Source organism: Mesoplodon mirus (assembly GCF_964341445.2).
Source record: "Mesoplodon mirus genome assembly, chromosome: 11".
Lineage (NCBI taxonomy): Eukaryota > Metazoa > Chordata > Mammalia > Artiodactyla > Ziphiidae > Mesoplodon > Mesoplodon mirus.
In genome coordinates this window covers 34,934,082-34,953,463 of record NC_138987.1, presented here as the reverse complement: position 1 = coordinate 34,953,463, position 19,382 = coordinate 34,934,082, and the positions used below count along the sequence as shown (strand labels likewise).

Sequence of the window (19,382 nt, the reverse complement as noted above, 5' to 3'; positions counted from 1 at the left end):
GCTGGAGGCGGGCATGTACCGCGCGCCGGGCATGCCGGGAGTTGTAGTCCGCGCCGCCCCGCGTGAGTGTGGCCAGGGGTGAGGGTCAGCCGACGCCCTCTATCCCGCCTTCTCCAGCCCCACCCTACTTTGCCCTTCCTGGGATGCCTACAAACGGGAGTTTCTTAAAGAAGCTCTTTGGCCAAGTTACTCTGTGTTTGGGGAAGGTCAAGTTCCCCCAAAATAGTGATACCCCAAATCAGCGATCCTCCCATTTGGTCTCCACATTGTTTTCCTTTTGTCCAGTTTGGGTTATCAAACAGCTGACAGGAAAAGGAACTTCTCCCTCCCCAAATTCCTATAGCATTTACCTGTATCTGTTTTCTAATATTCTTTCATTCTGTCTTTGGGGGTGGTGGGGTGAGGAGAGCTGGGTCCTTTCCCTGCATAAATTCTTTGAGGACCACACAGTTGGGCTTAAAAGTGGGCTCAGCACCTTCTATATTCCAGATGCTTTATGCACCCATTATATTGGGTTGGCCAAACAGTTCGTTCGGGTTTGTCCATAACATCTTACAGAAAACCCAAACAAACTGTTTGGCCAAGCCGATATTATTCATTGGTGCTCTTGGCAGCACTGGAGGTCGCTGTTACTGTATCCATTTTACAGATGAGGACACAGAAGTGAAGTGACCTGCTGGACTCACACAGCTGGTGAGTGGCAGGCTGGCATGAACCCAGGTGGGTTCCAAGTGCATTTCCACCACCAAGGCCCCTTTCCTGCTCCTTGGGAAAGATTTCTCGGGAGGAAGAGTCAGGAGGGTGCTGGAATGTTTGGAGAACTGGGTTTTCATCCTGGTTTTTGTAGGGTGAAGTGCTGGGAGATGTCTCAGTTTACCCATCTGTAATTCAGGAGGAGGAAGAGGGATTGGTTCTGTGGGTGCCCTTCTGAGCCAGATAACTCAGAGGTGGGACTGCTATCGTGGGCCCTGCAGGATGTGGGAAGGGAGCAGCTCCTCCTGTGGTTTGGGACCAGGGAGGGACAAGAGCTGAAGGGAAGCTGTCCTCCCTAACTTCCTTTCCTTCTTACTGCTTCGGTCCTGGTCCTGGATTAAGGGGGGAGGATCTGAGGCTCCCCTCAGTGATCTCAGTGTCACACACACAGGGCCCACACACTGGGCAGCCTGGCCCTGCATGGCAGTGGCGGGGTGGGGGGGGTTCTGTTACCCCTCGGGCTCTGCTTTCTCCGTAAACCTTTCCCCTCGGCAGGGAATAGGTCACAGCCGCTAGACTTCTGCTCCTGGGGACTCGTGTTCTCTTAAACACAAATTCAAGTATGATCTTGAGCAACTGCCTCCCTGGACCTCGGTTTTCTCTTTTGCAAAGTGGAAATTAGAATAGTTGCTACTGGAGAACATTGTTGTTAAGATTAAATTATGTCGGTAAAACACCTGGCATAGCCCATGGCTTTTAGTATAGTGAATAAATGAATGAGTGAATGAATGAAATGGGTTACAGGATATGAACTGGCCTTGGAAGGTCAGCGGCACCCCTGGCCCTTGGTGAGTCCTCAAGCACTGTCAGCTAAAACAAAACCAGAGCAGGGAATATTTCTTTTCCACATAAGGGGTGTAGGCAGGGAGTGATGTGGTCAGATATGTAACTTGGATCACGCTGGGGGCTGCAGAGGGGACGGTTTGAAGACCCAAGAGACCAGCCAAGAGGCCACCTGGGTGAGAAGTGGGGAAGCCCCAACCAAGGTGCTGTCAACTGGGCCAGACGGGAGTGGGCGGCTTCAGTGGATACTTGGGAGGCGGAAGTGAAGGTTGAAGGGACTGGGAGGGAGGGAGAAGGAGGAAGGAGGAGGGGCCACATGGATAGCCCTGGCTTCTGGCTTGAACCAACAGTGTTTCCCTGAAGCAGGAGAGGCAGATATGGGGAGTGATCAGCGTTGAGGAGGTCGGAGCCTGTATTTGCAGTGCCTGTGGGCCAAGCAAAAATTGTCCTTGCAGGTGTGATACTCAGGAAAGCAGCATGGACTGGAGAGGACAGTTGGGGCTGTCCCGAGCCTAGGGTGGGGAGGAACCTAGGAAGGCCCTCTCAGGGGATGGCTCCAGTGGATGAAGAGGACGGGGCAAAGTCTGGAGAGCAAGGAACAAGAGCCATACTCCAGAGACCAAGAGGGGGCCAGTTTGAATGAACAAGTTCATATGAGGAGTGAAAGTGGAGAAGGCAGAAGAGTAGCATCATGGAGCCGCGGGAACCCAGGGCTTGCCTGACCCAACCTGTTGCTGCAGAAGTGACAAAGCCGGGGCTGGGAGGCATAGAAAACTTGCACGGCGTTACTCAGCGGATGTGGAGCAGACCCCAGGTTTCTCGGGCCAGCCCTCGCCCACCTGGGGCTGCCTCTCCTGGCAAGGAGCATGGACCACGCAGCACACTTGGACAGCATGGAGCTTTTAAGCTAAGGAGGCATGTCATCCATGTGGCACTTGGGGAAGTTTAATCTGGCGTTGGTGCACAGTCGGGTTGGGGCGAGAACCTGGGGCCGGGAGGGAGAAATGGGGGTGACCTGCCCAGATCCCCCTCCTCCTCCCTGCTCATATCCTGTTTTCTTGTGTTTCCCCCACTGCACAGTGATCATTCTGAGGACAGACACCATCCCTGGGCTGCTGCATCACAGGTGTCACTGGTCCTGGCTTAGGAGGGGCGAATGGAACAAAAGCTCCCCAGTGCTGGGAGTGTTTTTAGGACAGGAATCTGTCTTCTTCCTTCACACTGGCTTCCGCTGTATTTTTTTCACGGCTTCAGTGCTTCCTATGTGCCAGATGCTATTCTAAGCGCATCACCCCATGTAACAGGTGTGCTCAGGGAGACAGGTGATAGCAGGAGCTACCCTTTACTCATCTAACATGCCAGAGACCGTGTCCCAAGCATTCTGTAACAGCAACAGCAGCTGGCACCGATGGAGGGTTTACTCTGGACCAGGCCAAGCCCGTGCATAATTCTCACAACAGCCCCATGCAATTGATTGTGTTCCCACCTCCATCTTATGGAAGATGAGACTGAGGCTCCAAGACCATGGGCCTCCCTAAGTGATGCTGGGAACGGCTACCAAGGGCAGAGCCGGCCTCCGAGCCTGTCTCATTGTCTCTGAAGTCCAAGACAGCATGGAGTCCCGATGCACCCTTGCACAGGCGTTCTTAATCTCACCAGGTACAGATGAGGAAACCGCACTCACATGAGTGGTCCAGTGCAGACCTGCTTAGCCCAGTGCCAGGGCTCATCACCATCGTGGGCTGGGGTCCTGAAAGTGTCGGGGAGGCTAGGCCAGCACTTTTGGTCCCAGAGTGGAGGGGAAGGCTTTTGATGAGCCAGTCTTACCCACCTCCTTCCTCAGAAACCCCCAGCTATCCCTAGACACCAGCATCCCCTCAGTAAGCATCTAAAATGTTCCCACCTGAAGCAACACCTTCCCTCCCACCAACCATCTTTCAGTGCCATGACTGTCTGTTGAGCACCAACTAGATGACAGACATCGAAACACAGAGATGAAGGTGCCAGAGGTGGTCCCTGGCCTAGACGGGGCTTCGGTGTGGGGGAGGTGAGTCTGAGAGGTTTTGAAAAAACATGGAATCCCACACTGTTCTGCTTGTAATCATAGACTGGTACTCTTCATAGTTTTATGCATGTATTCTCCATTTAGAGGATAAAACCAAACATCCCTTAGACACTTTTTCTGGAGATTGGTTACCCTGGAGGACAGCCGAACTTCAAATGCCGGCTGGTTGCACTGCCCCCTGCTGTCCCCTTTTGGGAAGAGCAGCTCTCGGGTGTTTTTTAACATGGCTCTGAAGAGGGCTTGAAAGTGAGACCGGACAGAGAGGTGATTAAGGGGCACAAAGCTCCCAGATAAGGATGCCAGCCCAGGCTTTGCAGCTTGCTAGCTGGGTGATCTTGGGAAAAGTACTTAACCTCTCTGAGCCTCAGTTCCCCATATCTCAATTGGGAATAATAGTACCTATTGAATCCTGTGAGGATTCAATAAGCTAACACGTGAAGCCACATGAAGAGCACTCAGCACACTGTCTGGGCAAAGCCTCAGTGAATACTGGCTTTCGTGAAACCAATCCTGCCACTCTGTCTATGGTCGTTTGGGCCAAAGATCAGAGACTGAGCCAAAGGCTGCCCCTTAAGATCCATTTCCCACTGGCCAGGGATGAACCAACCCAACAAACACTTCCCTGCTGGGGTCGGAGGGAGGGGCAGAGAGAAAGGCCACCCCAAATGACCCAGCTTCCAGAGCAGAGCGGCTGCCATTTCCTAATGCTAAACCCCCAAGACCTAAACGGACCTGGGAAACTCTCTACTGCCAGATAGAACTGAAGGAACAGAAAATGCATCCTGAAGTTCTCACCTGGGCACGTCACTGTGTCCTATTTTGAACCTTCTCATCTTCTAATCAGCGTCCCCCACATCTGAGGGTTTTGTTCACATCTTCTGTCAGTTCCATGACTAAGATGTCATTCATCCCTGCTGGGTTTTTTGGATTCGGTACTCCTCTTCCCCACGTTCAGAATGTCAGAACATTCTGATTAGTCTCAACTCTTCCTTTTTTTTTTTTTTTTTTTTTTTTTTTTGCGGTACGCGGGCCTCTCACTGCTGTGGCCTCTCCCGTTGTGGAGCACAGGCTCCGGACGCGCAGGCTCAGTGGCCATGGCTCACGGGCCCGGACGCTCCGCGGCATGTGGGATCTTCCCGGACCGGGGCACGAACCCGTGTCCCCTGCATCGGCAGGCGGACTCTCAACCACTGCACCACCAGGGAAGCCCTCAACTCTTCCTTTTTTGTGTGTGGTTTTTCTTTTGCATCAAATCCAATCCTATCACTGCCTTGGCTGACAGCTCTGCCTCTTATCTTGGAGTGGAGGTTGTTGGTTCTGAGTCGGCACCTTTTCAGGTCACCTGAGCAGAAGAACAAGCATATCCAGTGAAAGGGAGTGTGTCCTGACCAGCCAGAAGTATTCAAACATGCTTTCAGAGGCCCATGGTCCAGAGTTTGCATCTCTGCTCCATGGTTCCCTGGCTGTGAGACCTCACTAATTACTTATGTAACCTCTTCAACTCTCACTACACCATTTGCAATATTTACATCATAATATTATTCATACTTCTTAGTGTTATTACATGCAGTAAATGTTAGCTATTATGACTGAGCACCTACTATGTGCCACACCTGGGCTAGAAGTATTCCAGCCCAGATGGGTATTATTATACCCATTTTACAGACAGGGCTCAGAGATAACTAGTCCACAAACTTGAATATCTATAAGATAACAAGTATGCCACAATGCATTTACCTGGAACTTCCTCTAATTTGTCAACAAATATTCACAGAGCCTGCCCCAAGTGCTCGATTTTAGCGTTTCCAAAATGGAGATGCGGACCCTACTCCCCTTAAGAGCCCGTACTGTGGGCCTGTAATGTCTGCAGACTCCAGGGGGCGCCATTCGCATCGCGGAAGGGCAGCCAAGGGTATGGAAGGAGGTGTGCCTTTCTCCAGTTTGCACAAAAGTGCAGCTGGGTTTGAACGTGCCGCTTTCCCAGCCCAGGGCCCGGCTGGATTCCCTCAGCCTGCGCGCTGCTCTCTTCCACCAGCGGGCGGGGGCTCACAGACCCTGCGGAACTGTGGCCGGCGATTCGGCTTCACCGGCAGGGGCGCACCAGTCTGCCCGGGTCCTTGGGGGCCCTAGCACTGTTACTTTTATTCTGTATTTTGATGCTGAAAGTCTAAGAGTTGGTCAATTGGAACTCCTCTAAGCTGGCTCCTGTATCCTTTTTTAAAAAATACTTTCTTATGGGCTTCCCTGGTGGCGCAGTGGTTGGGAGTCCGCCTGCCAATGCTGGGACCCGGGTTCGTGCCCCGGTCGGGGAAGATCCCATATGCCGCGGAGCGGCTGGGCCCGTGAGCCATGGCCACTGAACCTGCGCGTCCAGAGCCTGTGCTCCGCAACGGGAGAGGCCACAACAGTGAGAGGCCCGCGTACCGCAAAAAAAAAAAAAAAAAAGAAAAGAAAAAGAAAAAAGGAAGACAATGCAAGAAATCATATACAGAAAAGTAGAAAGTGTTCTCCCCATCTGTGCCACACTGTTCCCACCCATCCTCATAGGTAGTCAGTCTCATTAAATAAAGTTTCTGGTTTATTCTTCCTGTATTCTTTTTGCAGGAATTACAGATACATGCATATTTTCTTATTGCCCCTTCTTTCCTACACAAAAAGTAGCATCTTTTCCATTGCTGTTTTGCACTTAACAATACAGCCTAGAAATCAGGCCACATCATTTTGTAGAGATCTTCCTCACTCTTCTCACATCTGTACAGCTCTCCATTGTGTGGATGTACCAGAGTTTATTCAACCATTCTCCTATACACGTATACTTAGATTGTTTCCAATATTTTACAATGACAAATACTATACTGCTGTAACAAGTAACCCAATTATGCATAAGTGTTTTCCTGTTGTTGGAGGTGTATCTTCAGGGAAAATTCCTGGAAGTGGGATGGTTGTTTCACAAGGTAAAGGCATATGCAGTTTCATTTAGTATCTGTGTGATTTTTCAAGCCTTTCTTGGTTCAGAAATGGGGAAAAGCTGCAAGAGGCAGGAGTGAGAGGGAGTGGAGGCTGACAGGGGAAGAAGGTGAGAAGAAAGAGTGGACAGGAACCAGCCTCCCTAGGGGGCTGCACCATTGCACTGGCTCCCAGAAGCCTCCCTGGAACCCAGCTCACCTAGGAACTTCTGGAAGCCCCTCCCACCTCATTCTGGGCCACAAAATTCTGCAGTTTATCACATGCTTGCACCTAATTATTGTACATGTTTTTTAGCACTCAGTGATCGCCTGCATCCTTGCATTCTTCTCTGTCAACTGCTACTATGTTTTTTAAAGAAAGGAGGTACATCTTTTAAAAAAATTATTTATTTGGCTGCGCCGGGTCTTAGTTACAGCACACAAGATCTACATTGAGGTCTGCGGGATCTTTAGTTGCGGCATGAGGGCTCTTAGTTGTGGCATGCAGGATGTAGTCCCCTGACCAGGGATCGAACCTGGTCCCCCTGCATTGGGAGCGCGGAGTCTTAACCACTGGACCGCCAGGGAAGTACATCTTTTATAGAGTCCTGGAGAAACGTATCAGAGTGCACATGTAGCCTGGCAAGCCAGTTAGGCTCTGGTTCCATTATTCCTCGCCTGTGAGCAGAGGTGTGAGCATGTGTGCATGTGTGAGTGCGCTTGTACGGGGCTTCTGAAACCCCCCCACCCAGACAGAACCCCCACTCCCGCATCTAGGACCCCCTCCCCAGTTCTGTCTCACAATGATGAAATCATTCCATCCAGAATTCCAATCCCAGCCCTACCCTTCCTGGGACCTCAGGCGAGTCACCTGACCTCTCTAAGCCACCATCTTCCTTACCTGTAAAATAGGGGATATAATAATACCCATTTCTCAGGGTTGTTGGATTAAGTGAGTACAAAACACTTAGCACCCTCCCTGGACATGGAAAGTGCTAGGTAAAGAGGGATTATTAGGGTCTTTCTTAGCCTGGCCAGGATATTTATGTATATGTCAAACTGGGATTTCCCTGGAGGTCCAGTGGTTAAGACTCTGTGCTTCCACTGCAGGGAGCACAGGAAACTAAGATCCCACATGCCACGCGGTGAGGCCAAAAAATAAATGAATATGTATACGTCAAACATCTGTGAAGCCGTGACCTGTCACTGTGCTGGGCCAGGAAGAGAACCATGAATAAAATATGTTACTCTCAAGGTGTCCAGGCCAGCACAGGGAGGCAGGAGCGACCTGAGTAGGACAGAATCTTAGTAATGAATAATGCATGTATGTAGGGCTTACTGTTCAGGCTCTGTTCTCAGTGCTTGTATGAACCTGATCCTGTAAGGTGGGTACTGGATTATTCCATTACAGATGAGGAAATCAAAGCACACTCACAGTCAGGGAGGTGGAGGCCCAGATGCTTCCAGAGGCTGTGCGTTAAACCTTATCCCCTGCTGCTTCTCTACATGGAGCGAGGGGGAATGGTCCAGGGGATTCAGAAAGGGGCTACTGGCCTGTGCAGAGCTGCTTCTCAGACCCAGAACCAATGGCTCCACCCTCTCCTGTTCCGTTTCATCTCTGAAACCCCTCACCACACCTGCCATGGACTGTCTGTCCGCCCCTCTCCACTAGGACAATTTCCCCTTCTCAGAGTCTGTCTTTATCTTCCATGCCCCAGATCCTGGTACAGGGCCTGTCCCTGAGGGTGTGTGCTGGAATTAACAATTGGACAGGTTGCATCTATGTGTCTTGGGCACGGGGCCGGGGGGCGGGGTGGCGGTGACTCAGACCAAGGCAGTGGGAATAGAGGCGGAAATCACGGGCCTGAGTGTTGATTGGCTGTGGGGAAGGGAGGCCAAATCTGGAGAACTGGCTGCTGGGTCTGGGCACAGGTGACCCCTGTGTGGTGGCCATGCACACTGAGACAGGGGACATGAACAGAGGACCAGCGTGAGGGGCCCAGCAGGCAGCGGACACTGGGATCTGAGCCCAGCAGGCTGCTGGAAACCCTGGTTCAACATAGTGGTTTAAGGCCTAGAATAGGGGGCATTATCCAGAGGGAGTGGGCCCACCTAGAAGCAGGTGGAGACTCTGCAGAACAGATAGTAACTGGGAAGGACAGTTGGCAGGGATGATTTGGAGTTGCAAGGATCTGAGGACTGGAAAGTCACAGCAATGGGGGCCATTTAGCTTAGGGGCAAACTGCCGCCACAACAAAGTGATGAAACAGAGCTACAGAGAGTTCATGTAACCTCAGTACACTGTGTCCCACCCTCTGTTAAATTTGGGGGTACTTAAAATTATAAAGCTTCAGTTAACCTGAAAATTTCATCTTCTCCCGAATGACTCATTCTCCATGTGTTAAGGATAATAACGCTCCATGCTGCTTATATAATGACTAGTTGGGGTTATTTCCAGTAGGAATGACCTACAATAGAAAACGCCTTAGAGCCTTCCCTTATCTGACATCACACCCACCCTGTGTGTGACAGGGCAGTTTGCTCCCGTTTTCCAGATGAGATGACTGAGGCCCCGCCCGGAAGAGTCTGGAAGGCAGAACTTCTGGGGCCTCGAGCAGTGCCAGGACCAAATAGCTTTGTTGTTCAGCCCACTGTGTAGGGTGGGGGCTTCTTCGAGCCATGATCCCTGGAGGCAACGAGCCAGGGAGTGGACACAATCCAGTGCAGCTGGTGAGACAAGGTTGGCAATTTTCCAACTGTTTCTGACACAGAGGGGGTGCTCAGCAAATATTTGCCAAGTAGACAAAAATTTCATCATCCCCATTGTCCGATGTTGCAAGTTCCTGCCTGGAACACATGGGGCGGGTGGGACAGGCGCTGGCAGTGGCCTGGACTCTGCAGGGAGTGGTTAATGAATTATTCTGGGAGTTCAGACATGCAGGAGGCAGGGCAGGGCTCAGGGCGGCCCTGGGCCTTTCCTAGCCAACTCCTGCAAAGTTAAACCAACCACAGCTCTGAGAACCCTAGAAAGGCACGTCTCCATCTCCCTTCTCCCGCTTCTGAACCTGTCCAGATCCATGGAGAACCTTCCCAGGAGGAAAAAGCCCCAGCTCAAATCAGCCGGGGTGCCTTGCTAGCCGGGTAAGGATGGTGGGTCTGGGGAGGGGGGTGGGAGCCTAACCAAATCTCCTTGCTTAAATCTCATGACTCAGCTCAAGGTGTATCCTTGTGGAGGCTGGGAGACACTTGGCCACCTTCCACAAGCTTGCCATGTGTTTCCAAACCCTGAGTTCCACTCCCTTCTCCCTTTGATCCTGAAATTGGGAAAACCAACTCAGGTTTTCCTAACCCACTGGAGAGGCTCCTACCCTGAGAATTCTACCTCCAGTTAGGCTCCTCTCTCAAAATAGCTGTGTGCCCTTAGGCAACTCACTCAACATCTCTGAGTCTGTTATAAAATAGATCATTTCGCTCTTTCTCTCTAAAAATATACCACGGGCCAGTTTCTCCTTCCTGGCTGGGAGGCTCTTCCAGGGCAGGGACACAATTCTCATACTCACGTTCCCCGCCCCGCCCTCCGCCCGCGCCCCACCACAATGCTGGAGGTACAGGAGGCACTGAACATGCTGAATAAGTAAAAGCCCTTTAAAAAATAACAAGAACACTTGATATTGACTCTGCCTGCCACCAAGCTAAACAGTTTCTATGGATTCTCTCACTGAACCCCCATATTGCTCAAGGAAGGTACGATTACTCCCATTTTAAAGATGAAGAAACTGAGGCTCAAAGAGGCTCAGCCATGCGTCCAAAGTCAGGCAGCCTTGCATGGGGCAACAGAGCCAGAAGCCAGATCAGAGCCTCACAAGTGTTTGCTGACAAACCAAGCTCCTTGAAGAGGCAGAGACATTTCCAGCAGAGAAAATGAAGTCTGTCTGAAACCAGTGCGAAAAAAAGGAAGTTTCTAAACTGTTAAATCCAGCCCCCAGGGGAAGGAGTTTATGATGGGCAGACAGGGTTCCCCTCCACATGGGGATCCCTGTCTACACTGGTCCTGACTGCTGTGGTCAAGTGTGGCCACTGCTCCTACAGCATTGGTGCTTAACTGGGGGGTGATTTTTGCCTCTCGGGGGATATCTGGTCATATCTGGAGACATTTTTGGTTCTCACAACTGGTTGGTGCTGCTGGCATCTAGTGGGTAGAGGCCAGAAATGCTGCTAAACATCCTCCAATGCACAGGACAGTACCTACAACAACAAAGAATGATCCAGTCCAAATGTCAGTCGTCCTGAGGTTGAGAAACCCTGAGCTGGAAAGATGGGACTCAGCACGGGGCTCTTGGCCAAGTCCTTGTCTGAAATCCCTTCTTCTTAAGTACGTATTATTCCTATTTTATAGATAAGAAAGCTGAGGCTCAGAGAGGTGGGGCCTACTTTAGACCTCTTATTCAGAAAACCAGGATTCTGTCCTGTTGGTCCCCCACAGATCCTGTGGTCTTGGGAGACACAACTCAGCCTCAGAGGAAATGTGTTGGGGACTGTAGGTGAGAAAGAGTAAATTCTGAGAAATCGGGGTCTGGTTCCGGCTCTGTTGTGAACCCATCACGTGACCTTGGGTAAGTCACTGCCCCCTCTGGTTTTTTTTCCTTCTAGGATTCCCCCCAGTACTGGCTGACACCTGGCCCTTTGCTACCAAGAGGTGCCCCGGGAGCTGGAAGATGGGGAGGGGTAATCCAGAACCCAGGTTCTGACAGGGGGAGCCTGGGGCCTTCTCAGACACCCATGTCTACCTCTACACAAAGACAAACGCAGAGGGAGGAGAACAGAGCCCCTACTGGGGAAGCCTTGGGGGAAGGGTTCCCCTTGAGCATAAAGGATCAAACCCACAGACTGCCCGACCCCGGGGAGCTCCCAGAGCTTAGCCTCCAAGTGTGACTCTCAGAGTCAAGAGCTAGATTCTCCTCCGATTTGGCTAAATTCTGCCCTTCTCCAGAACATCCTGGCTGGGCTGACACAGTACTCCACAGCGTGGGATAGCTTCCCATTAAGTTCTGGAACCATCTCTGTCTTGAAATGAGATGTACGGCTTACCTGCAGGGGGTGTTTGGGTGTGATTCCAGACAGAGCACAGCAGATGCACTTTAAATAGCCCAGAAGCCAGAAGGGAGAGCCCAGTCATAGAAGTAGAAGTAGAAGACAGTTCACTGGGAGACATTCAGTCACAGGACTGGAAGGGCTCTGGGACCCCAGCACCGCTCAGAAGGCAGGGACAGCGTCCTCAAGACCCTCCGGCTCCACGAAGCTCCCTCGCTGGGCATGTTGGAACCACTGGCCAAAGAGCTGAGGAAAGCTGAGGCAGCCTCAGTTAGAAGGATTTAGCACTTGACTGTTTTATTTCCTCGACAGAGGGGAGGTGGGGCTCCAGCTCAGCACCACGTGGGCAGCTCCCCTCCCCGTTCCCACCACCACCTTCGCTGCTGCCTCCACTGAGAGCCCGCGAGGCAGCGGAATTGCTGGCCTCTGGGATGTCACCCTATGCGCCACCTGGGTTGGAGGAAGAAACCTTATACTGGTCAAAGCAGAGTCAGAACCACCAGGCTGGGCACTGCTGGTGGCTGGGTGTCACCCGAGCTTCCTGTGTCCCGCCAAGCCTCAGTGGGTCTTCCCCCGGCCCTCAGAGATGACATCCTCGGGCTGGGCGCGCATGTACCACTCCACCCAGGAGCCGTCATAGAGGGGCACGTCGGGCTTGCCACAGAGGTAGGCCCCCAGAGCCACATGACAGGCTGTGACGCCGGAGCCGCACGTGGCCACCAGGGGCTGGGACAGGTCCACCTTCTTGTCCTGGAAGAGGAGGCGGATCTCCTCGGGGCTCTTCTCCAAGCCCTCCTTGGTCATGAATTCCGTGAAGGGGATGTTGATAGTACCAGGGATGTGGCCGGGTTCGATGCCTGCAGCGGGACAGCAAGATGCAGGGAACAAATACAAGGGCAGTAAGAATGGCCCCTGCAGTACCGAGAGGCTTCCATGCAGCCCCGGCGCTAAACCCCCTATATGCATCGTCTCACGCAGTCCTCACAGCCAGGAAACCCGGGCACTGTTTACAGGAATCCCTGTTCTACAGGCAGAGATGCTGAAGTTCGCAACTGCCCAAAGTCACGCATCTAGCAAACTGCTGCCTGGAATGTGAACCCAGGCCTCAGCTCTGAACCCAGGGTGGCTACTGCCAGAGGAGGGCTGTCCCCATACCTCGAACCCCACCAAGCAAGGCACGCTTCCCCTCCCTGCCGGACCGATGTGGCAAATTAGAGGCGCGCTTGGCCAGGTCTGAGGCTGTGGAGTGGGGACGATGGGGACGGTGATATTCTCCACGGATTGTGATGGAGCCCGTACACAAGTCAGCTCAGCTACCTCGACAACAGGCCTGCTGGGTGCTTACTGTTACCTCCCAGTTTACGAATGAGCAAGCACGCTTGAGGTAAGCATTAAGCACCCCTGTAAAGAGCCACAGCCAGGGAAGCACATGCTAATTTTCTCACTTCCCGTTTCTTGAGTGCATCCTGTGTGTGCAAACACGGGGCTAAGTGCTTTACACACTTGCTCTCATTTGACCCTCACCGCATCCTTTAAGCTCTGTGTTCTGCCCTGACTTTGACATGCAGAATGCAGAAGCTGCAGTTCAGAGATCAAGTGACCTGCCAGATGTCACACAGCCGGTGCAACCTGGGGCAGGGCTCTGAAGCCAGGTCTGGCTCTGGCTCGCTGTCCTATGTTGCTCCACACCCCCCCAGCCCCACCCCCACCCAGGGGGCTGAGCTGAAGTGCCCCACAGGTTCAAGGCGGCATCCCTATTAGGCTGAACCATCTTAAACTGCCACCGATGTAGGTTCAAAAATGGTTGGCTAGCATAGCACAGGGAGATCAGCTCGGTGCTTTGTGACCACCTAGAGGGGTGGGATAGGGAGGGTGGGAGGGAGGGAGATGCAAGGGGGAAGAGATATGGGGATATATGTATATGTATAGCTGATTCACTTTGTTATAAAGCAGAAACTAACACATCATTGTAAAGCAATTATACTCCAATAAAGATGTTAAAAAATAAAAAATGGTTGGCCATCAGCAGCTTCCTGCAGTTTGACCTTATGTCAACAGCTCTGCAGGGTTCCGTGTAGCAGGGGCCTTGTGAATTCACCAGACCTCTCTGGGGTATGGACTCCGTCCAGCTACTGGGTTAGTCTTCAGGATGCGCTGGGAGCATGGATGGTCCTTGCCCTCAGGTCACCCCAAACGGTGCTAGGACAGGGTGAACCCAAGCTACTCTAGAAACAAAACAGAAGCTCCATCCAACCCTGATGCGGGGGAATGGGGGATGCCCTTCAGGGAGAGCTTCCCAGAGGAAATGGCAAGATCCTCGCACCCTCCTCGAAGCAGACACGAGACAAATGGCTAGGGGATTACTGGCTGTTCACTGCAGTTAGAGGTACTGGAGTTCAATGCCTGGCTGCTTCGTGAGATCTGGGGCAAGGTAGCCATTCTAAGGTTCCATTTCCCCTTCGGTATGATAACAGTACCCATCTTGTGGTACCCATCGGTAAAAAGCTCACACCAAAGTGGCCACTGACCCACCTGCGTTGTGGGGACCTCTCCCCACCTCTGCTCCTTGCCTGGGGAACCCAGCCCATGGGCAGAAGGCCCTGCCCCAACCCAGGTGGACAGCCACACTCTATTCAGTTTCCGCGGCAACCTGGGGCAGCTACCTCTCTCTCTCTTCTTAGCGCCCCTCTATCCTGCCCTCTGCAAGACTTTGGTCCCTCTGAGGGCCTTTCACTCTCCACCCCAGACTCCTCTTCCCCGGCTTCATCCTCCTCAGAGATGGTCCTAGACCTGATCAAGCCCCCTCTCTTTGGGGCTCTTCCCCAACTGGGCCTGCCCACCCCTCCTATTTGGCAGTGACCCCTACATCCATAGTACTGGGGTGGGGCTGTTTGGGTTCTCACACTTATACTGGGCCCCCTGGGTTCCCAACTAGTTTGGGGTGGAGGTGGGACAAGTATTATTGCCCCTACTTTAGAATAACGCCAGTGAGGCGACTAGAAACCAATTCTCGGCCCCCACCCCACGCGGTGGCCTTTAAAGGCAAGGGCAAGGCGAGGGCAGTGCTCAGGGTGCGCCTGACCCCGCACCCCAGGGACCTCCCGGGCCCCTCGCACATCGGGGTTACCTTCTCGGGGCTCGGGCTCGGTGCCCCGGAAGCGGCCAGCGGCGCGGGCATCCACCACCTGGAAGCGCCGGGATTCGAGGTTCTCCTTGATGTCCTCATATGTCTTGACGTAGCCAGGGTCCAGCACCGCGTGGAACTCTTTGGGCTCCGGACGGCTCTTGCCCGCACTCAGCGGGAGGCCCTGGCGCAACCAGTTGCGGAGGCCGCCGTCGAGAAGCGACACGGTGCGGTGGCCGAAGGCGCGGAACATCCACCAGACGCGGGGCGCCGCATAGAGGCCCTGATCGCTGGCGTCGTAGACCACGACGTGGGTAGAGGCGCTCACGCCCAGGCGGCCTGCGTACTCAGCGAACTGCGCAGCCCTGGGCAGCATGTGGTCGTAGGGCGACGTGCGGTCGCTGCACTGGTCGATGTCAAAGAAGGCGGAGCCCGGGATGTGGCGCTCCTCGAACTCGCGGTGCGCATCGCGGCCCAGCTTGGGCAGGTACCAGGAGGCGTCGAGCAGCTGCAGGGGCTGCCCGGCCCGCGGGGCCCGGAGCGCTTCGGCCACCCACTGCGCCGACACGAGCGCGCGGAAGAGCTGCTGCGAGGCCATGGCGGCGGCGACACTGGGGCTGCAGGCCTGGGCGACAAGGAGGATGTCAGAAGGGAATCGAGGAAGAGGCTGGCCAGGGGTGGGAAACGCCTGTGCCACTGGGACTGGGGCGGGGCTGGGGCCAGGGCCGGAAGGGGCGGTGGAGCCCAGGGAGGTCAGAGTCCAGGGAACGTGGAAAAACAGCAGTGGTGAACCCAGAAGCAGACGTGGGTCACCGGGACCTCCCCTCTGTTTTCCTGCCAAGCCTTGGATATATATATACACAGAGCAGTGACCGAATGACCGTGACCCCTTGGAGGGGGCCAGGCGGGGGCCCTTACTGGTGCTTGCTGCGGGGTGGATAGGGAGAGGGCCCAAGCAGGGGAAGGCCCTGCTGGTACTTTAAGGCAAGTAGGAACAAAGTCCCTCCCTAAGATGTAGCTCAGCTTTGCTTGCAATCAACCAAGGTCCCTGGTGGAATTCACTCATTCATCAATCATTTATATAAGCAGCCTCAAAGGAATAGCAGCTGGAATTTACTGAGTCCTCCCTATGTGCCCTTTAATTCTCACACCTTACACCACTGCAGGACACAGGGTAGGCTCTCAATTATTTGCTGCATGAGTAGCCTCAAGAAGGTTGCTTTTCTCCTCACTGTTTCACAGAGGGGACACTGAAGTTCACAGAAGTGCACTAACTTGATCAAGGTCAACAGCTAAGAAGTAGTGGTGGTGCCAGGCCTCAAACTAGGCAGTCCAGCAAGGTCAGATTTTGCCCCTGGAGTTTCCTTTCTGGAAATAGTGACTTAGGGCCTCACTCCCTCCCCCCTTCCTTTCCCTTGCGGGCCAGTAGCTCAGAGTACAGCAGTTCACCAGCGCACCATGACAAGTCAACTCACGGCCTTCCAGGGCAGAGATGCTCCAAAGATGCTCCAAACGTGCAGAGCGCCTAGGCAAGCACCTCCCCCCACCCCCACCATCCACCCTGTCCATTAGGTGCCTTTGGGCAGGGTAGAGAAAGGTGCCACTTCAGCCAGGCAGAGGCAGAGCCTCACCAGGGCATGGGGCTGGGTGAGTGGAGTGTGAGCTGCAGGTCAGCTCCACTCACCCCCCAGCGGTGCACCCCCGCCCCGTGCAGGGCGCAACCTTGCATTCATACCAGGCAGCCCTGGCGCCAAGGGGAAGGGGGTGGGTAGGGAACGGAGCGTGTTGTGGAGTGCCCTTGCGGGCCATATACTAATGAGGGCCACAGCCTTCAATAGTGACTATGTGGGGTTGCCTGTTTCTGAATAAGACCACTGGTGGCTAGAGATATAAATGCCTTGCCCTCGGTCACAGAGCTGGTCAGGGGCAGCCTCAGGATTTGCAGCCAGGTTGCAACTTCTCAGGCTAGACTTCTTCCCCAGCCCCGGGTCAATGACGACCAGGGCCTAAGGAGTCCACGGTGGATTACCTGGTGCCCAGCGCCCTCCTGCAGTCTCGCTGCAGCCTGGCTTTTAGGAACCATGTTTTCCACGTGGCCAGGCCCTATGCTGGACACTAAGAAACTCTTGACTTTGTCCGGCCCTGGGAGTTAAGGCAGCCACAGGCCTGCTCGAGAGACAACGTAATTGCAGAATTTCTGGAATTCAGTGGGAGCACGGAGGGAGGGGGGGTGGGGGGGCCTGCTAGCTCAGCCTGGGGTAGGAAGGCTGGGGAAGGTGGGAGGAGGGGAAGTCCAAACTGATTTGATGCGCTCAAACTGGAAACCACAGTTTGACCTTCAGGGTGAGGCTGCCAAAGAGGCTTTGGCTAAGGGGCGATCCCAGTGCAGTGCCTGTGGATTCCGCCGCAGCTAGATAATTTGGGGGGATACAGCGGGCCCCTACTTGAAGACCCCATTGTGAACCACAGCGGCCCCTGCCCCCTCCCCATTCTTGAGGCTCCTTGGTGTTTTCCCCAAGGATCCATTTAGAGTGGAAAGAACCCTGATTTTGGAGCCAGAGCCCCTCCAAATCAGTGCAAATCCACTCCCCTGCTTAACTAGGAGTATGAAAGCGGGCATGTGAGGGTCCTTGCACCATTTCCATTTCTTATGGTGGAGCTTCCAACCTTCACCTCTTACAGTGAAGGTTAAATAATGAACATTGAGGCGCCACCATAATGCCCTGCATATGGCTGGTTTTAATCATCATTAAAAACAGCTTCGGGCTTCCCTGGTGGCGCAGTGGTTGACAGTCCGCCTGCCAGTGCAGGGGACACGGGTTCGTGCCCCGGTCCGGGAGGATCCCACATGTCGCAGAGTGGCTAGGCCCGTGAGCCATGGCCGCTGAGCCTGCGCGTCCGGAGCCTGTGCTCCGCAATAGGAGAGGCCACAAGAGTGAGAGGCCTGCGTTCCGCAAAAAAAAAAAAAAAAAAAATCCCATTATTTCTTCAAATTTACTTCATAGGTGGCCTTTGAACCATCAGCAGCAAGTCTAGAATCTTAGAATTTCAGGATTGAGTGGGACTTCAGAGGTCTGAGGTCATCCTGCCCCCCCCACACACACACACGCGCACACACACACACACACACACTGCCCCCTATGCTGGATTGGCAGTTCTCAGAAGGGACCGTGGGAGGTAGAGGAGGTTCCGGAAGAGCAGGCTGTGTGTGTCATTGCAGGGTGTGGACCAGGTCCCCAGGACCTGCTCTGGGAGTCGAGGACCCCAAGACAAGCAGGACAGCCCCAGGCCCGTCTCCACAGTGTACACAACTGTGCTAGGGGAAGGGTGAGTCCCAGGCTGCCATCTGGGGTGGGCCCTGGAATAAGAGGGCTCCAGTCAGACTGGGCATTCTGCAAGGCCTTCCCCAGTCTTGTCCTTCCTGGCACCCTCTCTCCCTTGACTGCAAAGCACAAACCTCAGAGGATTCCCTGGGTAAATGCTTATCAAAGTATGAATTTTTGCAACTTTCGGTGAGAATATAATTGTTTCAGAATAAAAACAATTTTTTAAAGGGGGATGAGAAGAGCATTCCAGGCATGTATAACAGCATATGTAAAAGCTGAGAAGGGGCCGTGGTGTCCCAGCCAGCTCGCAAGAACCAGTTGTTAGATTTTCAGGAATTAGGCCAACTGGTTGTTAAACACAGCCACCGTTAAAAATTAAATTATATACATTTACAATGAAATAGGTTAAATTAAGGACAAAGGCAGTTTTTTAAAAGTATGTGGCTTCAGGGATGAGCAAGGTAAACAAAAGCAGCCCCTGCCAGGTGGGTTTCCCATCGGGCTTAACAAACAGCCTGGCCTCACTGCCACCGCAGGCCGCTAGGCAACTCGCTGGGCCTCTCTCTCCGGTCTTTAAATAAGTTTCTGGCCTACTCCATAGGGTTGTTGTGGGAAGTAAGTGACACCCGTGGGAGTACCCAGTAAAGTGCCTCGCCAAGCAGGCCTGGACAAATGTTAGTTCCATTTCACTCTAGCAAGTTCTTTGCCAGTTTGTCCTCCTGGAGCCTCTGGGTCAGCTGGCCTCCCTGGCTTCTCCGTCAGGCTTTATTAGTCCTCCTCCCTCCTACCCTCTCCGCGGGCACCAGGTGATCCCGCCCCCCCCAGGTCCCCCTCCCCCTGTCACTCACCCCGACCCCACCCTGCGGGCCGCCCCCAGCTGCCGTGGACAGCCATCCTTAGGGTGAAGCCAGGGGTGTGCCTTCCCTCCGAGACTGCGGCCCCCTGCTCCGCTCAGGCCCCGCGGGGGAGCCCGGCGCCGCGCACCCCGACGATCGACCTCCCCCTAAAGAAAGGCAAGCGCAGCGCCGCAGCAGTTACCCCAGTCTCGGGCTCCCGGCTTCCGGGTTCGGCCATGGCCCCGCGCAGAGCGCCCCCTCCCCGCGCTCTCAGCTGTCCCCCGCTCCCGCCACCAACCTGCGGCCGGCCAAAGGGAGGAGACTCCGGCACAGCCCACCCCGAGGCCACTCGGGACCTCAGCTGCCGGCGCCTTCCACTGGCCAGGCCTTTTGGGGGGGGTGCCCGCGCCGCCCAGCCCCGCTCCGCGCCGCCCCCGCGCCGCCCGGCGCCCCCGGCGC

General features: G+C 54.0%; 1 protein-coding gene across 2 annotated transcripts; it reads right to left on the bottom strand.

Moving 5' to 3' along the window:
- Window positions 1-11,908: 11,908 nt before the first annotated feature.
- MPST (mercaptopyruvate sulfurtransferase) lies at window positions 11,909-19,347 on the bottom strand. Of its 2 annotated transcripts, none has more exons than XM_082635002.1 (3): window positions 19,222-19,347; window positions 14,765-15,386; window positions 11,909-12,494 (listed from the first exon to the last, which is right to left on the bottom strand). In XM_082635002.1, exons 2-3 carry the CDS (start codon window positions 15,357-15,359, stop codon window positions 12,196-12,198), a joined length of 894 nt encoding a protein of 297 aa, XP_082491128.1. In that variant the 5' UTR covers window positions 15,360-15,386; window positions 19,222-19,347; the 3' UTR covers window positions 11,909-12,195. The 2 variants fall into 2 exon arrangements, with proteins under 2 accessions (XP_082491128.1, XP_082491127.1); XM_082635001.1 differs by having other exon boundaries at window positions 19,126-19,225.
- Between the last annotated feature and the right edge of the window lie 35 nt (window positions 19,348-19,382).